Raw genomic sequence first — 22971 nt, 5'->3', positions numbered from 1 at the left:
TAAGAGAATGTTTATATATAAAGTTTCAAATAGTTTTTTTTTCTATCAAAACAATGTTATATTGCTAAAACATTTTTTTCGTTTTGATGCTAGCACATCTGGTCCCTCACGCAACCCTTTTCTGACCGGGTATTATTTACTTTTTCGTCAAGAATCGGAGGCAGAGATATTTATGATAGTATCCCATATACTGTAACACCACAGTTTTCAATGATTCCCTCATAAAGAGAATATAAATTTTCTTCTTTTCTCGATAGTATTGTAAATAAACGTTTGCTGCATGTCTCTGAGTTATATTCATCGTATTTCTTTTTCTTCTTTCTTCTCATTTATATATTTACAAAATAAATAAAGACTTAGCGGGCAAGTCCAAAACAGAAGGATGACCTGGAGAGCGTGAGTAGTAGGTGTCGGTGGAGTAGTCCAACTGTATTCTCTAGGGCCTTTCACGGCCCTCCCCTTTGATGGAGGGATTATCTAAATGGAAGACAGCCTGTGAATAGTGGTTTACACACGCCCTTGTTAAATACACGACACCAACAAGGTGTTCGCGCGAGGGTTGTAACCTCTGCATTCCATGCTTTTATCTTCCTCTAGTATATTTGGAAGATTTATGTTAGAAAAGTGTAAAGAAGGACCCTTTTCACCGGCCGTCACAGGTCTCTCCCCAGAAATAGATTTTTCCTTCGTCAAAATCCCTTTTTTGTTGTGGTTATGCTGGAAGATTCATAAAGTGTCAGAGTCTGTAACCAAATATGCCAAAAGCCTAAGATGGTAGAAAATACGTAAACAAGAATATATTATGCTGGTACGGTAATGTCATACTTGTGTGGGCATTTTGTTTATATTTCTGGATTTGAGGGAAGGGGCTCACCACTGCCTAGTAAATAACTCTGAAATATGATGATTATGTCCTTATGATCCCCAGTGTTGAGGAAAATTACAGCGAAAAGCTTATACTAATACATATGTAGATCGTCTGAGTGGAGACCTAAAACCCGCAACCTTAACTTTTTAACTTTACTAAAGTATATTCAACCAATCACTACAAAAAAGCCCAAGTTCTCAAAACATGCAATTTTCAGAGAAAATTACTGCTACTTTTTCATTATTGATCAATTGTTGTCATTCAAAGGAAAAGATAGGGAGTTTTATAACCTACAATCGATACATTCTCTTTGATATAAATAAAAACTTCCTTATGGAAGTTAGTCACCTTTGGAAGTGACTTCTATACATTCTGCTATTCTCAAAGAATAGAAACTAGTTTATCAGCCTTTATAGCCGAGTGGAATTTGTTGAAATGTCACGATACTCTGCTCATCCATCGTTGCTGCTTCAGTCTCCTGTTATACCAAGAAATACATCCTCACAATTTTCCTAGAGGGGAAGTATCCCCCTTTGAAAGTGTTCTTAGAATGTCCTATGTTATACTCAAACTTTAGAAACTCGTTGATTCTTAAGAAGAATTGTTTTTGTGATGACCAAGTTGCTTATAAAACTTGTCTTTTAGTTACACAAGTGCTATTACCTGTCAGAGAGTGCATTCTCCCACACATAAAAGATGCTGCCTCATATGACTTTTCTGTTCATCAGACGAACCTTTCAGAAAGAGATCATAGTTTATTAATGTCACAAGTTGCTCTTTACCAGGTATTTATTTTATCCTTTTAAAACTACTGGGAAGTATCACAAGAGTTGGCAGTACTGTATTGCACAGTTTACCATCCCTAAACTTTCTTCCTTTCTTCACATTCCCTATTTTATTCCAGCAGTTTAACTTTTTGACAGTAATGCAGATGCTTCTGTTTTCATGTCCAAGGGACACAGGCCACACTTAACCCAACCTCATCCCATTTTGGATAATTTTAGCACTGCACAAGAAGGATCTGCTCCTGCTTTAGGTAAGCAGGCCTTCATTCCTTTGTTTTGTCATGTTTTCTTATGCTTCATGTTTACAGTATAATCCTTCCAGTTTGAATTTGTTCTGGCTTATCGACTGCTCCACCGGTTAAGTTAAATTTCTCTTCTATGTCGTAGCTATCATAACTTTGTGACCTACAAATATAGGCATCTTATTTAACCTGTTTACCCCCAAAGGACGTACTGGTACGTTTCACAAAAGCCATCCCTTTACCCCCATGGACGTACCGGTACGTCCTTGCAAAAAAATGCTATAAAAAATAGTTTTTTATATTTTTTGATAATTTTTTGAGAAAATTCAGGCATTTTCCAAGAGAATGACACAAACCTGACCTCTCTATGACAAAAATTAAGGCTGTTAGAGCAATTTAAAAAAAATATACTGCAAAAGGTGCTGGGAAAATAATAACCCCCTGGGGGTTAAGGGTTGGAAATTTCCAAATACCCCGGGGGTGAAAGGGTTAACAATGTACGTGGGACTTTAACTTCTGCAGCCATTAGTGCATTGGGTTCTTTCCTAATATCAAGCTCATGAGCTGTCAATCAGATCTATGGTGTTAATAAGCTAATCTTGGTGTTTATACTGCAGCCATAACTTTCCTTCTGAAAAGTAAAATGGGCAATATTAAACCATCAGTACTGTACCATATCCCCTCCCACTCAACTCAACCTTACTCATTTGACAGATACACCATACTATGTGAGAAGCTAAGTTCTTTTATACATGGGAATGTATGCCTGTTAGTGCACAAGCATCCTCCTTCCAACCAGATAACAGAAAATCTTCTTATTAGGGAATGAAAATCTGAGAAAATTTGAAGATCACAAATATTGGCAATTATAGATTGTGCTTTTGTGCATAATGAATAAAGTTTTTCTTATAACTTTTTATAGTACTCATTTAAAGTGTATATGTATGTACTTGACATTAGTTTGCATGTCCCATATTATAACTGGTATAATTTGAGTATGGCAATTACCTTTACCAAGTAGAAGTATATGAACCTCATAATTTCTTGGACCAGGTTTGATGTGTAGTTTTCCTATTATAGATTTGAAGATTAAGTTAGTTGTAGTTAGCTTCAGTTGATGAGAAATTATTTTTTATTGAAGTTTATGTAAGATTTCCTTTATTAAATTTTTTTTATTGGTGGACGTACTGTACTTAAAAATGTCTCGCAATGCAAGATTTATAAATCACAAAACTATGAAGTACTTGTACATGAACAAAACTTGTGGAAGCATAGATTCTTTCACATATATTTTTAGAATATTTTCTATAGATAGAGCAGCTTTCATTATGGTTAAGAAATAATCAAAACCTGTGTTTTGTATCCTTAAACATTACCAATTTTATCCTTGCTACCTAAAAATAATTTATCGCTTGACATACACACCATACCTCCTTAATTACAAGTTTGAAAATATTCTTGAATATTATGCAATTATTGCTTTTATCCTGCATGTATGCAAACCTTTGGTCTTCTAAAATAGGTATGTGTCTTTAGCTGAGCTTGAATGGCCATTGATTCGTAAACAAGGTACTGTAGTTTGTTAACAACAGGTGGCGTGAGGGGGAAGCCTTGCTGTCATGCCTGTCACAGAGTAGCTACTTTCATCTTTGTCTGCAATGAGTGCAGATGCTCAGCCGCTCTCCTCTCATGACTATTGGATATTTTCTTACATTGTGATTGTTTTTTTTTTTTTTTGTGAGTGGTCTTGCTTGTAAGTACAAGTGGACTGAGGTAAGCCTGAGGTGAAGTGAATTTCTTTCTTATGAGGATACAACCTTCAAAACCCCATGTGTTGTGTACCTTTGTGAATGGGTGACTGTAAATGGGCACTGATAGTGTTGTTTTTGCTCTTTCAATTCGTGGTACTAGTTTCCTACCTCAGGAGGGAATTACCCGTTTCGGTCTGAGTTTTACTTTATGCATGTGGCCAACAGTGAAAATTTTTTGAAGGCAGAATCACCTGGCGTCGAGTGTTCCTCGGATGGTGATCCGTGTGTTGCAGTACTAGTAAAAGCTCCCAGTCCTCCCCTTGTGATAATACCCAGTGTAATTGTTTGTGTTGAGTGGAGGAAGCTCTTGTTGCTTCCACCTCAAAGAGAGTTCTTGTAGTTAACTCCTCAGTGAGAGCACAGTCATTATCAGTTGCTCAGACCAAGATTCCTCTTTGAAGGAAGAATGGTTGGCAAGGTGAAGAACATTTCACCCTCTCTAAAGTTTCTCTTCCTCCCCTACTAATTTTATCTCTTGCCTTTATTTCCTTCATCAAACAATTTTTCCTTGAGAAGATGACAACCAAGAATGTAGTCCCTTAGGAAGGCCTTTCACAAAATGTTCATTGGGACTTCATTGATCACTATTGGGACTTCATTGATCACTCTCCTCCTTCGGAAGGGAGTTATGGCTGTTGCAGAAGGAGTAGGTGATCTGCTCCCTTTCCTGTCAAGGTACTGTTACATTCTGAATTGAGAAGATGACTTCTCTCGAGGATGTCATTCATTCAGGCGGCAGCCACGGGTAGTTGGTCGAGAGGCCGGTAGCCACGGGTAGTTGGTCGAAAGGCCATTGTTCTGTACTTATGAGCATAGAACCACTTTCAACAGAGCTGTTTTGAAGTTATTAGTTTTCCCATCCTGGCTCCCATACAAGTCTGAGAAGGATGGCATGTCCAGGGAACAAAAGGACCTCCCAGGCTGTGTCTAAGGGGACTTCCTCTCACCAATGTGCGAGTTTCCCTCTCTAAAGGACAAGAGATTCGTATATGTTTAAGAACAAGTAAAATTTTTTAGAGAAATTTGTTCTTTCCTAGCAATACAAACTGGAGTCCCTTTGCATTAAATTTCCTACCTCAGCTTCCCTTCTCAGTGTTAGGCCTAAGGACAAAAGTGTCTACTCTGTGACAGGCTGGTAGGGTTGTAACTCCCCTTGCCCTGCCTATCATTAACCAGTCACCTTGTTAATGATTCAGTGGCTATTCCAGCACCATTGAAGACTTATTCCTATTTTAAAGGACTCCAGTTTATATAACTTGAAAAAATACGAATTACTTTATGATTTATGTTTTAAATGGATGGACATTTTTTTATTTATATATTGGGTATACCTTGAGGTAAATTGAGATTCACAAAAATATGCTGAACTTGCAGTGAAAGAAATTAATGTATTTTTTATTCTAAAATATGTGTTAAACTTGCAGTCAAAGGGATTAATGCAATTTTATTCTCAAATATATGTTAAACTTGCAGTCAAAGGAATTAATGCATTTTTTTCATGTCGTAAGTTTATTATTTTTTGTCCTTTGATGATTATAGTGAGAATACTGTACAATTTTTATTTGTTATATAGGTGTGAAATCAATGTATATCCCCTTGTTTTATGGGAATCTTATGCCAAAATTCAAATTTTGTTTTGAGTTATGAGAAATGATGCATACCATGTGGTTCCTCCTACAGTCTGTTTCAGTAAGAGATGATTTATTGTACAGTCAAATGTATAGATCTGAATATGTCATTAAAACACACAGTACAGTTGGTCATGAAAAGGACCCTTCATGTGTCCTATATAATTTATTGCTACACATTGGCTCTAAATGACTGTATGGTTGTTGAGCAACTACCTTACAGTTGTAACCTCTCCAAACATCAATTTTACAAGAACTTTCATCTCATTTGGATACACATTTCTTCACTTTCTTGCTCTTCCCTATACCTACCTCTGTATTCAATTATGGCAGCTAGATTTGATTAAGAAGTGTGCAATTCATTATTTACCCCCCCCCCTTGTGAAAGGCACTCCAATTCTTCAAGAATCTAAACAAAAGTACAAAGGTTCAATGTATGTATCCACCCTACAATGTGCAATTTAGTTTTAGTCCATTCATAATTATCTTATTTTAGGCCAGTCAAGACTTACAACAAGCAATTTTAAAGATTTACTGCTCCATGATGCTTACATAGTTTTATTTTAATTGATTGAGGAAATTTGAAATCTGTTTAGTTATTAGAGAGAACCAGTGTCTTTGGGTTTTCAGGTGTAACTGGAAATTGTTTAAGCATTCACAGTTTTAGTCATTTCTTATTTGATTTTGTGCGTGATGGAGTCACTTCCATTTTGAAGATGTGTTTTCGTATTGCTAGTTTCTCCATCTGTTAAAAACATGATATATAAGCTAATTCTTTCATATTTGTAAGTGTGTCATACAGTATACTAGACCGGTGACACAAAGTTAACTAGAGGGGCACTCAGTAGAGCGCAGACCTCCGCCGCTGCAATTTATTTTTTAACCTTTTGCTTTACCGTAACCTTGACTTTCCAAAATTAAATAATTTCCAGCTTTTTACATAACAGTTAATCCCTGCAAGTTTCATTACTCTACAATCAAAATTATGGCCATGAAGCTGTTCACAAACAAACATACACACACAAACAAGGGGTAAAACATAACCTCCTTCCAACTTTGTTGGCATAATTAATAAGTATTTCTTTTGCATAAGCCCCACGCTTAGATCTCAAAGAATATCATTGATACCTTTGAATTTAGATAAGACCAAGAAAGTCCCTTGATAGTATTTGATATTATCAACTTTTTCTAATTACCCATGATGCATTATAATTAGGAACTATAGTCCATTTCTTTTAGTGATGCATATTTGCACCGACTCGTGGCGGTGCCCTTTTAGCTTGGAAAAGTTTCCTGATCGCTGATTGGTTAGAATTATCTTGTCCAACCAATCAGCGATCCGGTAACTTTTCCGAGCTAAAAGGGCACCGCTGCGAGTTGGTGCAAATATGCATCGCTAAAAGAAATGGACTATAGTTATATGTGTATTTCTTTGTTCTTAGTACTGTGTTTACAAGATGTATTGTAGCAAAATTATTAATGCTTTTATAACACTAATTGTTGTTTAGCTAGATAAGTTCTTATAAGAATTTAGCTTTTGTATTTAAATAGACCAGTATAAATTGTTAAACTTATTCCTATTTCTAATCACAGTCACTATCAAGAATCTCTTTTTGTATAGAATTAAAAAGATATATATATTTAAAATCTAAATACTGAAGTTTAATATGATTGAAATTGTTAGTGTACTGATTTTATATTTATCACTATTTGTTAAAAAATGTTTTATATATTTTATTGTCAGGTTGTATGATTTATACTTGGATTTTCAAGTTTAATTCCTTTGACCACATAATGGCATCAGCAAAGTTGTAGACTTTTGTATGTTAATTATAGACTTTTATATTTTTTTATATAAGCATTGTTTGTGCTAGTTGTATTACAATCTCCTACTTGATTTCATATTAATCTATGAAATCTTAAAGTAATGCAAACATAATGTTTTAGGAAATACAACTTAGAAAATTTTATTTTAATTATTCTTTAATTTGTAGGAGAAAAAATTCTGGTATCTCAAATGATTGCAGGTCAAGCCATGCCAAAGATTTACCCTTCCCAATTTTTTTGCATTGCTGAAATGGCATCAATGGCTTATCTCTAACTCAGGGTATTGAGTGCATTTAGGTACCTCCAATGGTGGGTATCTTCTTGATAAAGATTATCAGTGAAAACACTGTTTGTGCTTTCTTTTCATTTGTGCCTAAATCATGTCCAGCCAGTACTCCGTCAAGTTTTGATAGTTTTATTCAGGAATTAGCATTACTTATAAGTCCTTTTTTTGACAGACAGTATTATTATTATTATTATTATTATTATTAGCCAAGCTATAACCCTAGTTGGAAAAGCAAGATGCTATAAGCCCAAGGGCTCCAATAGGGAAAAATACCCCAGTGAGGAAAGGAAATAAGGAAATAAATAAATGATGAGAATAAATTAACAATAAATCATTCTAAAAACAGTAACCACATCAAAACAGATATGTCATATATAAATTATTAGCAACGTCAAAGCAGATATGTCATATGTAAACTATTAACGTCAAAACAAGTATGTCATATATAAACTATTAACAACGTCAAAACCGGTATGTCATATATAAACTATTAACAACGTCAAAACAGATATGTCATATATAAACTATAAAAAGACTCATGTCAGCCTGGTCAACATAAAAACATTTGACGTCTAACCTTGTCTCCCTGACATATTCCAAATCCCGTGTAGTGCTTTTTCTGTAATTACTTTTTAACATTTTATATAATTGTAACATCCAGTTATTCTGAATGAAAATGTCACAAAATGTCCAATTCTTTTTAAGTTGTGTGTAACTTTTTATAAAAGTCTTTATATGTTGGCACAAAGTCATTTCAGTACTTACAATTAATCCATTGTTGTGACAAAGAAACTGTCTTAAACATTTCAGTCCCTCTTAAAGTGAAACAGTCAGTTTGTCATTGTGCAATATATGGATAGATTCCAGGGTCCTCTTTGGCAATAGACATCATTTTTTATGTGTCATGAGTGTTAGCAACTCTCCTAAAGTTTCTGCAAATTCTTTCAGATGTTGAAATTTTCTTTTATTCAGTGTTAGTTTTTTCCCCTCTTTTCTACATAAATTTATAGGTGATTTGTGGTACTTCCAAAAATGTACAGTTCTACAAGGAAGAATTGTAGAAATTTTCTATTGTGTCCATACTTTACAGAGAAACATGGCTGTACGGTGTTGGCTTTACCTGTTTGAAGTGAAGAAATATTAGTGGTATTGTGTAATATTTACTTATTTTGGCATATATTGCATATTTTTAGGTTGGTAAAGTGAGCCTTTTACATAAATGAATTTTGATGGTTAAGATTTTCCCCAAAGCTAACTGTTGAAAAGGATATGCTTAAATTTTTCGATTACTATTATTATTACTTGCTAAGCCACAACCCAAGTTGGAAAAGCAGGATATGCTATAATCCCAGGGGCTCCAACAAGGAAAGTAATCCAGTGAGGAAAGGAAACAGGGAATAATAGAATATTTTAAGAATAGTAACAATATCAAAATAGATATTTCTTATATAAACTATAAAAGCTTTAACAAAACAAGAGGAAGCAAAATAAGATAGAATAGTGTGCCTAAGTGTACCCTCAAGCAAGAGAACTCTAATCCAAGACATAGAACTCTAATCCAAGACATAGAACTCTAATCCAAGCCAGTGGAAGACCATGGTACAGAGGCTATGGCACTACCCAAGACCATCTACTTTTACACCAAATGTCAAAGAGACAATTTATCTTTTCTGTCACAGCTGGTTCAGACTATGTAATTGAGGATCCAGATGGTCACCAGGGAACATGATGGATCCAAATATACTGTCACCATAGACTAAAGAACATTTTGTTTTGTTTATTTATAGAGATTCCATTTGAATATTAAAAGTAAATTCTGTTTGAAAATGTTAATGCATCATTCCAAGAATATGCAATTTATTTTAACATGCCTCTTCAAACTAAATAGATTTTAGATTCTTTATGCTGCACTTCTGACTAATATGTCCAGCCAGCTCCTCCAAATAAGAATAGGTTGTATCAACTGTGCTTCCTTAGTATCCTTTGGAATACTGGAATGGTGAGCATTTAGACCTAAATTTTAATCTGTTGAACTGCGAAGGCAGGGTTCATAGGTAAGGAAAATCCCTGAAACCATTCACCTCTACTGATGAAAGCAAAAAATATTTTGTGGTTGGTGAAGTGAAACTTGTCTTAAATGCTGGAATATCTCAACTACTGTAGTTGACATTTTGATTTAACAAGACAGAAGAATTTTTCCTTGCGGTTTGGCATTGACTGAATATCTTCAGTAAATGTAGTGAATTACTTACCCCTGAAAGAAGGACCTGACAAGACCTCCTCAACATGGACTTTGGAGAAGTTCATCATATCTTCATCCTCTGTACATTTAGGGTTGTGGTGGCCGATGTGGTAACGTCCTTGACTGGTGAATGCCAGACTGGGGTTCGAGTCCTGCTCAAACTCGTTAATTTCCTTTTGGTCGCTGTAACCTCGCCATCCTTGTAAGCTAAGGATAGGGGGTTTGGGGGAGCCTATAAGTTTATCTGTTGAGTCATTAGCAGCCTTTGCCTGGCCCCCTTGGTCGTAGCTTGGGTGGAGAGGAAGCTTGGGCACTGGTTATAGATAATGGTCAGTCTCTAGGGCATTGTCCTGCTTCATAGGGCAATGTCACTGTCCCTTGCCTCTGCCATTCATGAGCAACCTTTAAACATGTATTTGATAAGCCATATTTCTTGTTACTTTTGTCCAGGGGTTCCCACCTTCGGGTACATGAGGTAATTTGCAATGCGATTGAATAATAGAATTATATGATATCAGTTTCATTGTTTCTTTTTTCCATCATCAATTTTAGGGGTACACAGGATTCTAAAAATGGCCCAGGGGTACAGTTTTGGATCCCCTGCTTTAGTCATTCCCATTGGTGACCTATGGCTGTATAGGTCTTTCAAATATGTTATCTAATGAATCTGAAGCCAAAAATAGAGATACTCATTAGTCTGACTTCTTGGGAGCAATTTCACATATTCCAATTTCTGTCTTCGAAACTTAAAATATACAATTTATTTCTGAGTCAGAAATTGTGATGCAATGGTGCTGACTATAAAGTTCAATCCCAGTGGCTTTACTTCAGAAGCTTACTGGTCTCAGTTATTACTTCAGACAAACAAAATAAATAATGTCTGCTGCAGCAGAGGTCCCTGGACATCTGCAGTTCTACTGTCTCGCATGGCTTTCCATTTTAAGGGGGATACAAATTTCTAGGACAGTTTCATGACCACAAAGGTGGGCTAATTGTTAGTTCTATAGTGACCATGTATAGAAGAAAATTATATAATTTTTTAAGATTGTCATCAGTAGAAGAGAAAGAGTTTATATCTACCAGAAAATTGCTGTTTTATCAGCAGGTGCTATTGTATTGAAAGCAGCTTTCATAAAAAGGTACCTAATTGTAGTTCTGGTAAAAAACTAGTGCTGTATAATGCCAACATAAATTATTTTTTTATTTATTGTATAATATTTTATAACTTGTTCACATAACCTTGTAGATTCAGAGAAAGTATTAAGTATTTAGTTTTGCAAAATCCTCTAGTAACCTTTATAAGGATTCCTTAACTGTAGGGAAAATTTAGGTCGAGTTAAAGAAGGTGGATGTTTAGAATACATGAAAGCCAGAAGCAAATACATCTTAACCATTTCATTATGACGTCCAAGGCACTGAATGCATTATCCTTCTTTCGGTGTATCAAACTTGGGTAAAAAGCATTCCCAATTTTATCAATCCACCTTTCCTGTAATGTACATTTCAAGACTCAATTTTTGCAGCTTATTTACTTAGAAGTATAGGATAACCAAAAAGTGTTCCATAGGTGACATCATTTGCCGTTATAATCTCAAGTATTGACCGTCCGCAAATAACTTCATCAGTATCTCAGAAGACTAGTTAGGGATACCAATATTCTGAGTGTAGTACTTAGTATAAATCAGTGTTAATGCCAAATGCATTTGAATCACTCACTTTTGTTAACATACAGTATATAATATAGTATATCATTGTTAATTGTTGTTTATGATTTTAGTGACATACCGATAATTGGTAAATCAGAGGCAAATATGTTGTAATGTTCTGTCAAAATGATGAAGGTTGTTATATGCTTATATGTTTTTGAGACTTTGAAACATTTGTTAAATTCTTTCAATCCTTATCAATATGTGTTTTCAAGTGTCTTAATAATCCCACAAGATATAACATTTAATACGCTCGAGTTTCGTGTTGTTTTCTGTTCATCTCGGGAACAAACCACAACAAAAAGTTACAAAAAAGTAGTACTGTATCAGGACTTATTTTTATCATCATTATGTGTGAATGAAAGGACAAGGTTCATAGGAAGGTTATTTTTTCAAAATGGTGCTTATGAAAGAATTTACTTTCAATTTAGGGAGACACAAGAGTTGTATCACTCCTAACTCATGGTTCTAGATCCAGGTTGTAGTTTTCTAAAGAAATGGAAAAATATGTATCTAATATACTCTCCACCTTGATTCTGTATAATGTATGAGTACTCGTCTTATAGTCCATTTCTTTTAGCGAGGCATATTTGCATCGACTCGCAGCGGTGCCCTTTTAGCTCGGAAAAGTTTCCTGATCGCTGATTGGTTGGACAAGATAATTCTAACCAATCAGCGATCAGGAAACTTTTCCGAGCTAAAAGGGCACCGTTGCGAGTTGGTGCAAATCTGCCTAGCTAAAAGAAAGGGACTATAGTTGACTTCATATTTTAGCAGCTTCCATGCAGTCTTAATTTCTGTTTTCACCCTTTCATGTTTGACATCTTCCACACCGATGTCAGGCTTTACTGGAAGTCATGAGCCCCTCTGATTACATGTCAAAAGTGGACTAAGCTAAGATTTTAAAACTGTTATAGAAAATTGTTTAAACACTTCAAGAGATGATAAATAGGCTAGAAGAATCAGCAGCAGGAAAACCAGAAGAATGTGTATACACACGCTCATGAAATCAGAGTAGCGGGAGCGATGATGGCTTTTAGGAAGAACGTCTCAGTTGCGCAAGTCGAAAAGGCGGGAGTGTACCTGCAAGTCATTCAATAGGTTTTCCCTTGGACTTATGGAAACTGCTGAGCAGGTTGTGTGGCTGACAAAAAACATCATCTAAGATAGCAGTTGTGGCATCATTCAAAGGTAAGAATAAGAGGGCCATTTTTCTCTCTCTTTTTTTTTTTTTTTTTTTTTTTTTTTTTTTTTTTTTTTTTTTGTTACACCCATCACTTTGAATTAACATTACATTTGAGGCATCTTATCCCATTCGAGATATAGGACCTCCATGACCGTCTGTCTTTGACAGAACCCAGCCAATCACCTGAAACATTATTAGATCAATAGGAGGTGGATTGAAGTCAGCACTCTTGCACCTATCCTTGTCTGAGTGCCCTGACATCCTGCAATTGTATACCAGACAGTTTGGTCATAAGAATTTCCTCCCTCTTAAGGACAAGTCTCCTATTAAAGAAGAAAATTTAAAATTTAAAAAATAATTTGTATTTTTCCGAAGTATAACAACCCGAGTCATTTAAATTAAACTTTCTGCCTCATCCACCCTGTAATTCCTATGTAAAGGTCTAAGTGACTACCCAGTGAGCTGGCAGGGATAGGGGCTTCCCACCACCTGCCAGCAACTACCAACGCCTTTTCATAAATTTCAACAGGCTAGTTTCCATCTTTTCTGAAAGTACTATATACTCCTACTAAAGGACAAAGGTTTGTATTTTTGGAAAAAATACAAATTGATAAAATTTGCAATTTTTCTGATCTGTTTTGCCTTAGAATAAGTAATACAGAAAATAAAAAAAAAAATGCCTTAAATTTTTAAGGTTCCTGAAAATCACATATGGATGCCTCTTTATACACAGCATTGTAAGAATGTCATAATTGATACAGATATATAAAGTACTGTGTTCATTATTTCCTTGAAATCGGGGTAACAATGACGAATGCTATATCTGTATGATGTACCACCCACGCACAAGTACTGCCATACATCGCCATATAATCTCAATATTAGACTAAAGGGGCAGGTGTATTAAAAGGAATGAAAATGGGAAGTTTTTAGTTTAAGGGTAAATGTCCTTTAACCGACTTCACGAGAGAAGCAAAATAAACATCATAGAATAGAAATGCCTAATTCTATTTTGGAAATTTAATTATTTCTCAGTTCTGTTAAAAATCTGTGATAGTTTATCTTTTTGGACTTTATTGATGAATATTATAGGTATATTATCTATAAGATTACCAGTAAATGTATTGACATACATAATATTGTTTGTACTGCATTTTGCACGTGTTCAGAGGGAGTCTATTTTAGTTTTAAGTATAATTTTTAAAATTATAATTTGTTCACTATAAACTTTTATAAGACAACTTTATTATAAATAGTTTCTGTTAGAAATATATAGTTTATTAACCATCCATGTTTCTCGATGAATTGAAGATTAAAAGTTAAATCATCATTTGGAAATTTATTTTTCCTTTTGGAAGTTTTGGGCTTCCTTAAGTCTTTGAGGCAGACCGTGCATGACTGTGCTGAGGAAGCTTGTAGCTAAAGCTACTTCTTTCCCAGTTCCCCCAGGTGATGCCAGTGCTCAAAGGCATAGTCGTGCTCCCAGGGTCAGGGACTCCGGTGGTCCCTCCCCTCAAGCCGAAATGGATTGGAAGGCCCGTAAAGTGACTCCCGTGTTGACGGAAATTATGTAAGCACCGGGAGGTGTTGACCCTATTATTGGGTGTTAAAAGATCTCCAAGGTCCATTTACTTCTATGAACCTCCCCTGATGTTCATATTGCTGACACACACACACACACACACAAACACACACACACACACACACACACACACACACACACACACACACACACACACACACACACACACACACACACACTAAAGGAGATAAGTCATGAATGAAAGTGATAGGAAATTCCTAATCCAAAAGAAAATATTCGGAATCCAGACTCATCTCTTAGTATAATCCCTAGGTCCTAAAATGTTACAGCTTAGTTATTCTAAATACTGTATAACTAGGACTAATTGTGATTAAATCAATCTGGTATTAAAACTAAAAGAAACAACTTTCCTTAAAACATCCCCAGCCACTTCTATACTCATCTGATGTTCATATATATGCACACCCTCCTCCCCTCTGAATAATGAGGTCAAGAAGATAGGAGATTAGTTTCAACGTTGAGACTGAATTAGGTTGACCTCAGCCACCAGATATCACCTTGTTGGTCAAGAGGCGTTGAATGGAAGAAAACTCGATATGTTTAGCTTTTTTCGGTAACGTTGATATTGAGTCGTTTTAGGGACAAAGCTATAAGAACATCAGGTGAATAAAGAAGTGAAAAATTTTATTGATATTAGATTTTTTATGTTTGATTCATTTTATGCAAACAAATAAAGGTTGAAAAATGAAATATCATATTGTAAATATTTTGAAATGTAGTAGACGTACTTCAGTTTATTTACACAGTGATCATTAAAGTTGTCTTGTTCTTTCATTTTGATTAGCTTCTAACTTTGAGTCATTGTAATTTTATATAATGCTAACACAGTACAATGAATTCACAACCTTCAGAAACAGTAAAAATAATTTTTATAAATTGCCGTCAGCCTTTTAAGAGTTTGAGATTTTGACTCGGTCTGGTTAAGATTCTTAAAAATGATAATAATAATCGGTAAATCTCTGAAAGAAATACCCCTCTATAATGGTAGTGTCATATAGTTACTAAGCCCTTATACCTGAGCATCCTATCCAAAAAGTTTTACTAGCTCCTAATATAATAGTTAGACATTATTATATAAATAGATTTGTTCATCTCTTATTGATCATATGGGCACCGGAGCTTACCGTCAAGTAACTTCAGTTACTATCATAACATAGTTATCTGTAGATTAAGAGATGAAAGACATATAAGTAGACTCGTTTTGTACCGTATTCAGTACCCAGAGTGAAAAACATCCTCGTAGGAACCTTTTTATCTGGATGAAGTTAATCCTATCTATGATAGTGCTCGTAGCACTATTGAAAAGTACAGTACAGTAGTCAGAAATGGAAAAATCATTTGTCAGTGGTGAAGTGCTGAACTTTTCTGCTAAGGACTACTTTGGTACTATTCATTTTCAGTGAAAAGATATTCACTTGAAAAAAATACAGTTGGCATAGAACTGTATGATTTCATTCTCCTTCGTTCTTCTCTGTCTTAGGTGGAATTATTACTCCAGTAAGAGATTTCTTTTTTATCATAGGCTTTCCTTCCTCGGCGTCTTCTTGAATGTTCTGTGTAGTTATTTCTTTCTCTGTTATATGAGGAAAAGAAAATTATTTTGCGTGAGAATCTTGCGATATGCGAGTAGTGGAATGTATGCTTCGCACCTTTTATATGATTTTATCAGCAGCATGTTACCTTGTGATAAGATTTATCTATATTTACCTGTTTTCCAAGGTACTGCATCTTATGTAGTGTAATACAAATGTATTTGAGACATAACAACCATTATTATATGTATAATATATGTCTAATAAAAGGAACCTACCTTTTGGTTGAGCTCTCCTCCTGATGTAGAATACATACACAAGCGTGTAGATGGCCCCACCAGTTACGCAAACATAACCAAAGAAGCTAAATGCGAATGGAAGACCATATTGCGCAATGAGGTATCCACCTAATAGAGCTCCTACGCCACGACCTGTTAAACAGTACAATAAGTTTAGGCGATTAGAAACGGTAAGATGTTATGGTCTGGCTTGAAAGTGTGAATACATTTTAGAAGGTAGATCAGAGTACTAACAGTAATGTTTAATGGTTTAATTCTCTTTTGCGTACCAACTGAGTAGTGAATCGATCCAGCGAGTCCAGTCATGGTTGCTAGTAGGCCTTTTGGAGCCAGAATGGGACAGAAAGTAACTGCGGCCACCCACATGATTTGATATGTAAATACTTCCAGCAGTTCAAAAGGAAACACTAACCATGGATCCCTGCAATGAAGATTTGTAATAACAGGGAGAGAGGAAAAATTGAATTCTTGATATTCATATTAAGTACAGTGCATCAGAAGAAAAGAAATTGTATTGTGGAGAGAAAGAAATATTAGTTTTGATAAGTTGAAGAAAAATTACCTGAATATTTATAGAAATCCTTTCAGCTTCTTTTGTTATCATTTCAACTCGTAAAAGTATTCATTTAAGTGACCATTTGATTATGTTTTACTTTTTGAAACAATTTTTAATATTTGTATACCATCTTTATGAATTGATTTTGGATTTAAAGTAAAGATTTACATAATCCTAAAGTTAATGCAGGCAGCTTTGAATTGACAAGAAATTCCTACACTCACGTGAGGTGTGCGTAGCCAAATAGCCTGATGGCGTAAGTGGCAAAGGATATGATGAAGACCATGTGTCGCCCGATCTTCTCAACTATTTTATCTGTAACATACATCACCGGGACTCCAACAATGTTGCCGACTGTTAATGTCAATCCTGTATTGGTGCAAAAATAAAGGAATTGCTTGAGCCTTGGATAGTTTGCCACATATTTTGGTTGTATTACCTTAATTGTAAGATATTCTGTGAAAAAGAACTTTTAGAATGTTAGAAAATTTTGTTTGTTCTTTAACACACCTCTTCAATGTCTCACAGGAGTATATAGTACAGGAGAGGGGGTTACTAGCCCCTTTGCCCCGTCCCTTTTAGTCACCTCTTATGACACGCTGGGATATGTTGGCGCTATTCTAATTGTTGTTATGCCCCCACGCCCACATAGAAACTGATAGGCGAGAATGATCATGAATGGGAGGTAAATCAGTTATTGTTTGCGGATGATACTCTACTGGTTGCAGACTCGGAAGAGAAGCTTGGCTGATTAGTGACAGAATTTGGAAGGGTATGTAAGAGAAGGAAGTTGAGAGTTAATGTGGGTAAGAGTAAAATTATGAGATTTATGAGAAGGGAAGGTGGTGTGAGGTTGAATGTCATGTTGAATGAAGAGTTACTTGAGGAAGTAGATAAGTTTAAGTACTTGGGGTCTGTTGTTGCAGCAAATGATGAAGTGGAAGCAGATGTACGTCAGAGTGAATGAACGAGGCAAAGTGTTGGGGCCAGTGGAGGGAGTGGTAAAGAAGAGGGTTAGGCATGAATGTAAAGAGAGTTCTGTATGATAAAGTGATTGTACCAACTGTGATGTTTGGATCGGAGTTGTGGGGAATGAAAGTGATGAAGAGACAGAAATTGAATGTGTTTGAGATGAAGTGTCTGAGGAGTATGTCTGGTGTATCTCGATTAGGTAGAATCAGAAATGAAGTAGTGAGGGTGAGAACGGGTGAATGAGTTAGCAGCTAGAGTGGATATGAATGTGTTAAGGTGGTTTGGCCATGTGGAGAGAATGGAAAAGGGCTGTCTGCTAAAAAGAGTGGTGAATGCAAGAGTTGATGAGAGAAGTACAAGAGGAAGGCCAAGGTTTTGGTGGATTGATGGAGTGAAGAAAGCTCTGGGTGATATTTCGTTGAAAAAGTAATTATGAAGAGAATGGCTCATTCACTTTCATAATGCATAAAAGATGTGTCAAGAAAACTGTAACTAGAGAGTTTTTATATAGATCTTACCTAGCATATAATTAGGAGCGTTGAGCTCTATTAGGTAAACGAAGAGATAGCTCTCAATGAATCCCCAATTACATCCTAGGACCCATATCATGGCAAGGAACAGGTCAATCTCCGGTTTCGTTATTAATTTCTTCAGGTCAGAGAGGATGTGGTCACCTGCTTTGTCAACCTGAAAATAAATATAAATTTTTTATCATGGAAATCGACTTGTGAAAATTGACCGTTAAAAATGTGTAGTTTTGTGTCAAATGTACAATTTCTTAAACCAAGTGTTTAAAAAGCTCTCCTTGAGTAATAGTTTATTTTAACATTATGTAAATTTTTACCATTAAATTCTTGACTTAAGTGTTCATTGACCTTATTTTCAAATTAACCTTTCCAATCCTTTAAACTGATTTTGATATTCATTTTTAGATATGGTAATGCTCTACATATCTTTGGATAACAAATTTTTATTATGCAATTTATATTACTGTAATTGTCTGTTATTAATTGATCAAGTAAAAACTTTTATTGTAGACAGAGTTTCCAGGGTGTAATGCTTATACTGTATGACCTTTTGAATACACTGATATTATTTATACTTTAATGTATTTTTTAATGTATATCTGCTCATACACAGTAAATCCCATGTGTACTCTATTAGTGTTTATAATATTTGGGCTCGTAACCATGTCGTCCTGATGGAAGTTCCTTTAAGGTAGCGTTCTACATGGGATATTTTTGCTGGACGACATGGCTATCTTACCCAAAAATAGATTTTTCCTATGTCAAAATCCGTTATTTATGCTCAAGGCTGCAGGTAATAGGTAAAGGCATTTGAATTTATCAACGTTAATCAATTGAAAATAGAAAAATACTAATCTTAATCCCTCAAGAAAAGAGAAGGAACTTACGTGACAGCGAAGTTTCCCAACGAGAAAGACGGCTATAAGGTTGAAACCCGCTCCGAGGTAAAGGGCAGGCATGTAATCTGAATATCCTGTGAGATGTAGGTTGGTTTTAGTTCCTATTATTTATAACGATCATGGTAAACACATTTAGATATTTCATTGGTTAAATGTCATAACAATATCACACCAACTTTATGAAATTTGTTTCAAACTGTAACATTTGTTCTTGAATATGAAAAAAGATTTATTTTGGTACAAAGACAATGGAATTTTTAAGTTTTATGTATATAAAAGGTTTATAATTTAGGCATCATAACTTTCAGTGTAAGCATAGACTTTGGTGTACTGTACATTGCACTAGTAATGTTTAAAGCTCTACCAAAGCCTTGTCTTTAATAAAATTTCCTGGCTTAACCACTTAGAGCAGTTGAAATCTCTAAGAGTAAAAAGGTACCAACCAATGGAAGAGCTGTGGTAGTCCACGAGTATTCCAGCTATCAGCGGGACCACGGATTGTCCAATCATGTTCAGAACTCTTTGTTTTCCAAAGTCTCCACCATGATCACGTATCACAGCAAGAGTTGTAGCATCCTGGAATTATATAATATTATCACATTACGTATACTGTATAGGCTTCCAAATAAGCAATTGCTTACTGTATATAGCCCATTTTGTAAATACGTGTTGAATATACAATAGGTTCTTATGTGTGCGTACAGTATACTGTATAGACTTCAAATAATTTTTCTTCATACAGCTTTTTCTCCTTTTAAATGAATAGCACTGCAGTTTATTTAGTGAAATTTAGATTTTATCATTACATGACATTTTTCTTGAAAATGTCATGAGCATTTAACATCGCATTTTTGTAAATAGATTCGCTACTTACCCTACCAAAGCCGTACCGTTTATAAAATTTGCACTCTTAACCACATATTTAAGATCTCTTCCACAGGTGAAATCTTCTATGCATTCTCTTAATGCTGCACCTCATTCAGCTCTAATACCATTATTCTTTAAAAAAATAGTATTTTTGGTAATCATATCGCCTTCTAACTGCTTCTTATCAATCCAGGTAAGCAGTAACCTTTCAGCATTAACATATTGCTGTCAATGACAGCACTGGTTCCGCTTAGTCTAATACTTTGATATCCTCTATATTGTTCGGAATTATACCTGCCATTGTTCACACTAGTTGTGAATGAACACTGTAGTTAGGTCTATTTATTGAAATGTACAGGAATGTATAATGGTAGGATGCCAGCCATTTGATGAAACTCATTGTGTAAGTTTGTTCTGACAAGTCATATTAAACATCATCATCATCATCATCATCATCATCTCCTCCTCATACCTTTATTAACACAAAGGGCCTTGGTTAGATTTCACCAGTCGTCTCTATCTTGAGCTTTTAAATCAATACTTCTCCATTCATCATCTTCTACATCCCGCTTCATAGCCATGTTACATATGTAAAACGTGTAACAAAATAAATGAACAATAAGAGATTGTGTATATTTTGTGTTCTTAGCAAATATGAGTAGCTAGGGATGGGCATACGTATTACTGCCCATAATTCTAAGATATCCCACTTTTACATTCTGATTGTGTTTAAAAAACATCATCCTTGGCTATTGGTAACATGGGATGAATGGCCCAAATTCTATAAATAAAAAGGTTGTGGGAACCTATTGGATAGCGTTTGTACCGTACTTATTTTGGGTTGGAAGTTCGAACATGCCTCGTAGACTGGAAAATATTTCCACTCTTTTACAACCTTACTATCCCTGTGTACTCGAGGGATGAGGACTTTGATCTATGTCCTGAGTATGATACAGCCATTGTCTGGCCTTCCCTAGACCTAGCTTGGGTGGAGAGGGGGCTTGGGCACTAATCATATAGTGTATGGTTAGTCTCTTGAACAATTTCCGGTCCCATGTGTCCGCGATTTGTAAGTGATAAAAATAAGCAAAATGTATGCAGCTTCAAATCCTTCTTTGTAAATCAGTAATTAAGAAATGTCTATCATAAAGGTCTTTGGTAATTTAATTTTACAAGAGAATATTTTGTAAAAGGCTTCATAGATTACTTACCAACATGGTGAATGCTGACGCCAGGAAGAAAGTTGCTATTATCCGAATGGTAAAGTAAATCCAGAAAGTGTTTGGCTTGTTAGATGGGTCATCAGGATGTTCACAGTCGGGCATTCCTTTGGCTTGGCATTCAATTGGACACTCGTGCAAGCAACTGAGTCTCTCGTAATGTTTTTCTTCATGTGTCAGGTTTTTCCACTTGTGGCTGCATGTGTCCCCCAGTTTTAGGGATGATATCGTCCCATTTATATGTATCTGTTGGGATAAATGAAATCAATCATTGTCTTTTATCTATTGAGGGCATTTAATTGGAAGTAGCTGAGAACTGACTTGTTTATTATTCAGGACATTTTGGTTATATACAGGTGTGTGGAGTAGATAGGAAGTGCCCGGGTCGAGGCAAGCGATCTCCGTCGCACAAAGGTCAAGTCTGATCTGGCATTTGTGTTTCTCACAAAACTTTACAGGAAAAATGTGGAGCATCAAATATATTGATGTATACAAACAGACCGTAGCAAGTACGGGTAAGGAATGATAAGTACAAAACTCTTATTCACAGATTCGACAAAACGAAATCGAAAGAATGATGTCTTTACAATCTTACAAATACTGTACTCGGTTACACTTTACATGATAAACAGTATTTCTTTTCTGGGCAATAAATAAAGGAAACATTCTGCAAAATTCTATTAGCACAAGGAAAGTATAGTTTACCTGCGTATTCATGTCGAAAGTGTGACAGATGGAAGTATTGTGTTCAGTGTAGTAACACAGTTCGGGTTCTTCAGGTGGGGCCTCACATAAGAACTTGCAATTCTGTTGAAATTAAATGAAAGCCAAAGTGGCAAATATGTGATGAGTGTTATTTTCATGTATTTTATTGTGAAATCATAAGCTATGTATAAGCGCTGAACTTCTCAACTTAAGAATAAACAAACATAATATGCCATTATTTCTTAAAGGTTACTTACATACACTACATTTTAAAAAGGTATTGTAAAACTAAGTTTATGCCACATGGACATGCTTTATGTTTTATTCTAGCATTTTTTAGCCAAATTTTGCCCAAGTTATTATCAGTAGTATTTTTATGCATTTGTTCAGAATATAAGTCTTGCATGCCCACTTAGAAAATTACTCAGGAATGAACATGTGCTTGCTTTTAATTTGATCAGCAGCACTGGCTGTTTTCTAGAAATTAAGCTGAAAAATTCTAAAAGATGATGGAAGTATATTTGTGACACTGCTATAAGTCAGCATCTAACCTGAAGAACAAGATCAAGGCTGGAGCTGTTCCTGTCCTCATGACAATAATCACAGGTGTCCCAGGTGAGACGAGGCTCTTGAAAACCACAGGTGAACGTCAGGGCATTTTTGTCGCGGGCAGGGACGTAGAGCAGGCAACAATGAAGCACCGTTGTGATGACTATGTTTATTATAACAACGATCTTATATCTGCCGAATTTGTCCGCAATGAGGCCTGCCAGGAGAGAAGTAGTTGAAATTTCACTTATGTTCACTTGCGGTCTTTCAGTTTAGGGAGAGATTTCTTTCCAAGTTATTAACTCATGGCCTCATTTATTATGAATAAAATATTCTATTAGTTTCTTTTGATAATGATACATTTAGTGTTTAAGCAACAGACAGTAAGTACCACAACATGTTTTGCAAGGCCATACCTGATGTCGGTGGTCCAAGTAGGGAGGCGATTGGAAGAAAGGCGTAAACGATGGCTATTTCTTTAACCGTGATTCCGAGTTGCTGCATGTGAAGTGTTAGGAAGGGAAGGAATCCCATAGTTCCTGAAAGGTATGAAGACTTTTCATATGATGTAATCATCCTTTTTTTTTTTCAGGGATGAGCTGTGATTCATAAACATATTTAGGAAATTTTGTAGCATTACAGTGAAATGATATTTCTAAGT

General features: G+C 35.4%; 1 protein-coding gene across 1 annotated transcript in view; it reads right to left on the bottom strand.

Annotated features, from left to right (window-relative positions):
- Nucleotides 1–14887: 14887 nt before the first annotated feature.
- The window catches only part of LOC137644879 (major facilitator superfamily domain-containing protein 6), an 8825-nt gene continuing 741 nt past the window's right edge, over nt 14888–22971 (bottom strand). The window contains exons 2-12 of the mRNA XM_068377761.1: nt 22727–22849; nt 22313–22527; nt 21762–21863; nt 21048–21302; nt 19413–19545; nt 18958–19043; nt 18062–18230; nt 16796–16940; nt 16285–16436; nt 15995–16147; nt 14888–15757 (exon numbers count right to left, since the gene is read on the bottom strand). Of these exons, the coding sequence (XP_068233862.1) occupies nt 15636–15757; nt 15995–16147; nt 16285–16436; nt 16796–16940; nt 18062–18230; nt 18958–19043; nt 19413–19545; nt 21048–21302; nt 21762–21863; nt 22313–22527; nt 22727–22849 (1655 nt within the window). The 3' untranslated portion in view covers nt 14888–15635. The remainder of the gene's footprint in view (nt 15758–15994; nt 16148–16284; nt 16437–16795; nt 16941–18061; nt 18231–18957; nt 19044–19412; nt 19546–21047; nt 21303–21761; nt 21864–22312; nt 22528–22726; nt 22850–22971) is intronic.

Source organism: Palaemon carinicauda, chromosome 8, assembly GCF_036898095.1.
Source record: "Palaemon carinicauda isolate YSFRI2023 chromosome 8, ASM3689809v2, whole genome shotgun sequence".
Taxonomy (NCBI): Eukaryota; Metazoa; Arthropoda; class Malacostraca; order Decapoda; family Palaemonidae; genus Palaemon; species Palaemon carinicauda.
The sequence above is the reverse complement of the archived record's forward strand: the minus strand, read 5'-3'. Positions and strand labels throughout refer to the sequence as shown.